Source organism: Mus caroli, chromosome 11 (genome assembly GCF_900094665.2).
Source record: "Mus caroli chromosome 11, CAROLI_EIJ_v1.1, whole genome shotgun sequence".
Lineage (NCBI taxonomy): Eukaryota > Metazoa > Chordata > Mammalia > Rodentia > Muridae > Mus > Mus caroli.
In genome coordinates this window covers 58771934-58778525 of record NC_034580.1, presented here as the reverse complement: position 1 = coordinate 58778525, position 6592 = coordinate 58771934, and the positions used below count along the sequence as shown (strand labels likewise).

General features: G+C 47.5%; 1 protein-coding gene across 1 annotated transcript in view; it reads left to right on the top strand.

Moving 5' to 3' along the window:
• LOC110305849 (protoheme IX farnesyltransferase, mitochondrial) overlaps positions 1-6592 on the top strand; it is a 118171-nt gene that overhangs the window by 103866 nt on the left and 7713 nt on the right. The window contains exon 6 of the mRNA XM_021177982.1: positions 708-940. Within this exon, the coding sequence (XP_021033641.1) occupies positions 708-940 (233 nt within the window). The remainder of the gene's footprint in view (positions 1-707; positions 941-6592) is intronic.

The following is a 6592-nucleotide window of genomic DNA, read 5'->3' as shown; positions in this document are numbered from 1 at the left end:
ACGTAATCTGACTCCCTCTTCTGGAGTGTCTGAAGACAGCGACAGTGTACTTACATATAATAAATAAATAAAAAAAAAAAAAAAAAAAAAAAAAAGTGTGTATAAACAGGAACCAGGAGGTCACACTTATTTAGACTGAAAAAGTCTTTCACATTGTAGAGTAGTCTTTTTACATACCTAGCCCTCGTGACCTCTTGTTGACAGTCATATCCACAAACCAAGTTACATCATTGGCAGTGTGAACCAGCCTCCTGGTGTTGACTCTTGTAACAGGACTGTAGGGCCTTAAGCCTATAATTTGCTGGTGATGTATCATGCAGATTCTCTAGGGCAGACATTGATGTTTGCTGTTCCTGCTTTGGTGACACTTTAAAGTGCAAACAAATGAGTAGAATGGCTTCCGAAAGGGTTCCTGTTTTTGTCCAGAACTTGCATTATTGTTTGCATCTGTCCTTTATTTAAAAGTAGCCCTGTCTAAGCCTTCATGTCAGCTCTAGAAGAGAGGAGTCCAGGGGACCTGCAGATGGGAAGGATTGCAAGGGGCTCCGCCTCCCACCTGAGCTTCTTTACAGTCTCAGGAAGACTCTCCATGAGCTTCCCATCATCCTCCCTGGATGTGAAGATGCTGGCTCCGCCTCAGTGCACACTTTGAGCTGCAGGCCAGAGCTAAGTGGAATGTCTTCACAATGTCCTCTGCTCTCTTCTAGCCCATTGCTAGCCGTGTCTTTTGCCACCTGCTGTGCTGTGCCAGGAGTGGCCCTTCTGACCTGGGGAGTGAATCCACTCACAGGGGCCTTGGGGGTCTTCAACATTTTCCTGTATACCTGTTGTTACACACCACTGAAGAGGATCAGCATCACCAATACCTGGGTTGGAGCCGTGGTTGGAGCCATCCCTCCTGTCATGGGCTGGACGGCCGCCACTGGAAGCCTTGATGCTGGTGAGTGTCTCCTGGTGCAACAGTGGCCTTTGTCAACAGACAGGGTCATCAGTGCCAGGTGTGAGAGCTCCCGAGTCTTCCAAGTGAACCCGTCACCTACCAGTCAAAGACTCTGTAACACTTGGGGCAGGTCCATTTTAGTCTCTTGACTCTTAAGGCAAAAGTGTTGATGGGGCAGTCCTGAGCTGAAGGGGTCCCATGTCATCTTAGCATGGGAGACATAGGGAAGGCCTAAGAGAGAACAGGAGGCAATGCTGTCTCCACCGGACTGCAGATAGAGGGAGGAAAGGCCCTCAAACGAGTGATGAAATCGGAACACGAGGAGCTGCTGATTTGCTTGGGGAGGCCCAGTCCATTGGGAACTTCCGTCTCCTGTTAAAGCCATGTCACATAGCTGACAAGCCTCCTTCCTGCCCTGGGACAGGCGCATTTTCCCTTGTGAGAGGACAGATTATCTTCATTAACTCCTCGTTTACTTTTTCATGATTGGCTTAAATCATTCATGCTGCCTACAGGAGAACCATCCAGTGGCTCTGCACATTGGTAGTGTGTCACAGCTGGATTTGTGGGGTGAAAATAGCTCATTTCCCATCTGTGAGGGAAGCTCCACAGTCTGATTAGTCAAGTAGTTGGTGTTTTGACCGACACGTAGGAAGGAAGTGGTGAGGTTTCCTGCAATATCTGTAAGTACACATTTTCCACATGAGGGATCAAAAGGCAGTGGCCACACACCGTTGCCCTGTGAGCCACACTTCTGAAACTTTATAAAAGCTCATACACTCTGATTTGGCAGACGCACAAATGCCATTACACCTTTGCCATGCTCGTCTCCTCGAATGGTTTTAATATCCTGTAAGTGGTGGGTTTTAATGAATATACAAATACAGCATTCTAAAGCTTGTGTGCTCCTTTGCTCTGTGATAAACTAAGCTCCAGCCTCAGCCCCGTGGGAGGCAGCAGCAGCAAAGGGCTTCAGAGCAAGATGTGAGCCCTCTTTGCTGCTGACCTTGGACCTGAACTTGGCCCCTCTGGCAGCCTCCTGACCTGCCACTTGGAGCTAATAATCGTCTCCTTGTAGAGTGGTTCTGAGGACAGAGGGGTGGTCACTGTAGGTAACTTAGATAAGGAAGAAACTTATTTTGTACAATTACAGAAGCTGGGACATTCAAAGTTTAAAACTCAACAGCTAGGCTATTAGATAAAGGCATTTGCCACCAAGCCTAATGACCTGAGTTCAGTCTCTGAGAGCCACATGGTAGAAGGAGAGGATCAGCTTGAGCAAGTTGTCCTTTTACCTCCAAGTGTGCACACACCACACACATAGACTAAATAGATGTTTATGTTTTTAATCTTAAAGAACCCTGCATCCAGTAAGGGCCCAAGACTGTCAGTGCATAGTGGAAGAACAACAACAAAAGACAGTGAACACTGATGTGTTTTATAAAATCAAAATGTATTTTATAGAGCCAAGGATATGTTTTTTAAGGGTTTGACTCAGTGGACCCATGCTAAGGCACCACCACCCCCAGGTACTAGCCATTTGAGAAGGGATTAGAGACAGAGAAAGAAAGGGGACAGAGAGAGAGAAAGAGACAGAGAGAAAGGGAGAGGGAGAGAGAAAAAGAGGAGGAGGAAGAAGAGGAGGAGGAGGAGAGAAAGAAGGAAGACAGAAGAAGAGAAGAGGCAGCGACGGCAGCAGTAGCTGACCAGGAACACGTGAGAAATGGGGGAAGGGGAGAGAGGGAGAAAGGTGGCACAAAGAGAAGAGTGGGGGGGGGGAGCCAAACAGTCCCTTTTGTAGCAAGCCAGGCCTACATGGCTGTTGCTAGGTAACTGTTGGGCCTGTTGGGCAGAACTAGAAGGAATGCCAACAAACAAAACACTCAACTTGATATCAGACTCAGTCACAAGCCCTTGTGTAACTGGTATTGTCTTTGTGTGAGAATGGGCCATGGTGCTCCCTAGACTGTAGGCTTCCAGCCCATCCTTTGTGGAGTCACATTGGTCTGTGAAGTGTTCTGGACCGTGGTGTGGCTCAGCTTGCAGTAGCTGCTGCTGCTGCTGCTGTTGTTGCTGCTGCTGTTCCAAGTCCTTCCTTATGGTATGAGCTGACTCAGTGGGGAAAGGCAGGACATTCAGTTCCCTGGCTGTTGTTTGGAAGACTGGGATCCTCCCCGTGGCCCCCAAGCTTAGCAGAAACAGTGCTAGGACTTCTTCTAGTGAAGTCTCTCCTGGGGAACAAGGAGAAGCATCCATTTGGCACCCCTGGATGAGGTAGACTCTGAGTCTTCACTCTGCTTTAGCAGTTCATGCGGAGAGCCTTCCGTATATACCACTAGCCCTCCCTCCCCTTCCACTTGGTGCATGTGCTGGCTAATGGCTTACAACTTAACAGGCACTATAGCCATCTTGGGGGAGGGAACCTCAACTGGGCTTCCATCAAATTGCCTATAGGCAACTCTGTGGGACATTTTATTGATTAATGATTGTGGGAGGGTCCAGCTCAGTGTGAATGCAGAGTCTGTGCCGGTAGTCTAGATTTTATAAGAAAGTAGGCTGAGCGGACCATGGAGAGCAAGCCAATAAGTATTCCTCCATGGCCTTTGCTGTAGTTCCTGCCTCCAGGTTCCTGCTTGCTTGACTTCTCTCGGTGACAGGCTAGTACCTGCAAGTATAAGATGAAGTAAACCTTCTCCTCTACAAGGTGGGTTTGATTATACAGTTCATCAGAGCAAGAGAAGGCAAACTAGGACAGAGCACTCACCCTGACTTCACTCATCACACTCGACCACCACCCACTTCAACCATCTGTGTACCCCTAAACTCTGACCCCTCACAGTAATTTCCTGGACACTGAGGTACAGACCATGAAAGAAAGTGCATGGCTGCCTAGGTTCCGTATTGTTCCTCACTCCTAGTTCCTCAGTGAGGTAGGCCCACCTAGGAAGAGGAAACAATGGCACAGGTGAAGACAGTCTAGTCCAGGACCATGGAAAACTCACAACTGTTCTGTAGCATCCTACCCTAGGGGCTGGCTCTCTTTACACTCCCAGAAATGTCCTTGTGATGACTGGAGACATGATATATGTAGATTTCTGTTGCCTCCTCAAAGGCCAGACAGGAAACATTTGTAAAAGTCCCCCCTTTAAAGTATGTGTGCAGGAAGGAACACTGTTTTGTGGAAGGCCAGACTAGACCTAGCTACACTGCTAACAAAGGTGTTTAGAATGACTATTTTTAAAGGGTGAGAAGATGGGTCAATGAGTTGAGGACGAGTGCTCTCCAGATCCCAGCACCTACATAAGAAGACAGGCATGGCTGTGTGTGCTTGTAACCCTACCTCTGGGTGGTAGAACCTGAAGAATCTGATCGCTGGAGATGGCTGCCTGTCACCTTAGCTCCAGGCTCAGTGAGAAACCCGGCCTCAAGGGACTAAACCAGAGCAGGACAACTGACATCTTCTTCTGGCCTCTGTACACACATGTGCAACTGGACACACACATATGTAGTATCAAAAATGTAAATAAATTGGTTATATATATATATATATATATATATATATATATATATATATATATACACACACACATACATAGAAATAGATTAAGTTTGACATAGTCTTTCTGTAACCCGAATTTTAATTGTATACAGACATGTTAAGTGACACGTGGCAGAGGGGCCAGGCATGCCTTGTTAGCAGATGATGAGTACCCAGTTGTCTGGAAAGAGACATCCATTATCAGCTTGAACAGAACCTGGTATGAAACAGAGGATTTCTGAAACCAGCAGGAGACATTTCCTTGTAGGCATCCACATTGACTTCTGTTCTGTGTCTTGGAATTTTCTGCCCCTCCAGCTCAGTGGGCTGGGGCAGGGGGAGCACAAACTTGAGGCGAACCTTAGTAAACACTTTGAAAAAGAAAACTGTATCGCATACCTAACCCTTGGGGAGGGGCGCAGAAAAGGTAGCGCTAGCTCCGTGTGGGAAGGTTCATGGCCTGCATCCTACAGAGCCAGGCTGAGAATGAACAAACCGTGAGTAGCCGTCTGCATTTGCAGGGAACAAAATCTAAGAGAGTATGTTACAGGTACTTACTGCTGGCATTTTAGGACCTAAGTTGAGTGTAATTTAATACAATTTAGTCATCTTATAAAACTGTCCCATTCAGGAGGGTAGCTATGAACCATAGGTAGCTATTTAATTTTTAAATGAAATAAATGTAAATTTCCTCAATCCCACTAGCCATCGTTCAGGTGTCCAGAGCCACATTTGGTTCGCAGCTGCCATCCTGGCAGCACAGAGCAAAACCTTTGAAAATTGAGCGGGGTTAGATAAAATGGGTCATTGGAAACACGTCCTTGAGAGGCCCAGGGCCTCAGTGAGCAACGCCTCTGCCACGTGCCTGCTGCCCTGTGTACTGCCTGTTCAGGGTCCAAAGTGACTGGACAGACTGACTACCATCTGAATTGTGGACTGCGGTGAACCTTTACTGATCATCAGTGTCTGTCAGATCAGGTTCCTGCCATAGAAAGTTCATCAGAAAGTTCCACCTGAAGGCAAACACTCTTTCTAACGCTCTCTCCACCTCTTGGTGCGTGTGCCCTTTTAACAGTGCTGATTCACAGGCTCAGAGCCCATCCATTTGTCCCAGAGTACTTACTGGGCTTTCATGTGGCTCTGGTAATGTCTAAGAATGCCACATCAGTAAGTTCCCAGGTGCTGCTAATGCCCCTAGTACAGGAACCACACTCCTCAAATTCACAAAGACTAAAGATCCTCAAAGTCTAAAGAGCCCCAGCCTTAGGGTACCTCGGAAGTTCCTAGAGAGTGGGACTGATATTTGTTCAAACTGTATGGACAGTATCATGTGTACTGTCTACAGAGGTCGGCGACCACCAGGGTTCTTGTGGTGGTCTTGGAGGACATGGATGGATGGAAAGAGCTTTTCTGAGAGGAAAAAAATGGCAAAGCCTTTCCTTTCTTCTGTAGTATCTCCAGACCACTTAACCTTTGAGCCTTTAGAGAAGTCCAACGTAGCAGTCTTTGCAACACCTACTGAACAGAGCGTGACAGCAAGAGGGAGAATCGGGAGGTCAATCTTGTGCGTATTGAATTAAGGAAGCAGGAGCAGCTGGGAGACTGCTTACTCCGCTGCTCACTCAGACCAGGCACCAGTTTTACCCTCTTAACAAACTAACGCCCATAGTCACTTCACTGTGCAGGTGTTAAGGCCCTACTGTGTGCTTGGCTTTGAGAGATACAAAACTAACTAAAACTCACCCCTGACCTCATGCAAACCATGCCTGAGCTTCTAGGAGAGGCAGACAGACATTGCTAAGCCTCAGCTTAGGGTCCCACAAGACTTTAGAGGCCAGTTGACTCTTGAAGAAATGTGAGCCTGTTAGTTGAGAACCAGAGAGATGATGCTGTGTGGGCCCGAGACTGGGCTGGGCCCATAGTGACACCTGCAGAGAAATTGATTGTGCAGTAAAAGGTGGTAAAGACCCATGATGCCGGGCGTACTGGCTCACGCCTTTAATCCCAGCACTCGGAAGGCAGAGGCAGGTGGATTTCTGAGTTTGAGGCCAGCCTGGTCTACAAAGTGAGTTCCAGGACAGCCAGGGCTACACAGAGAAACCCTGTCTCAAAAA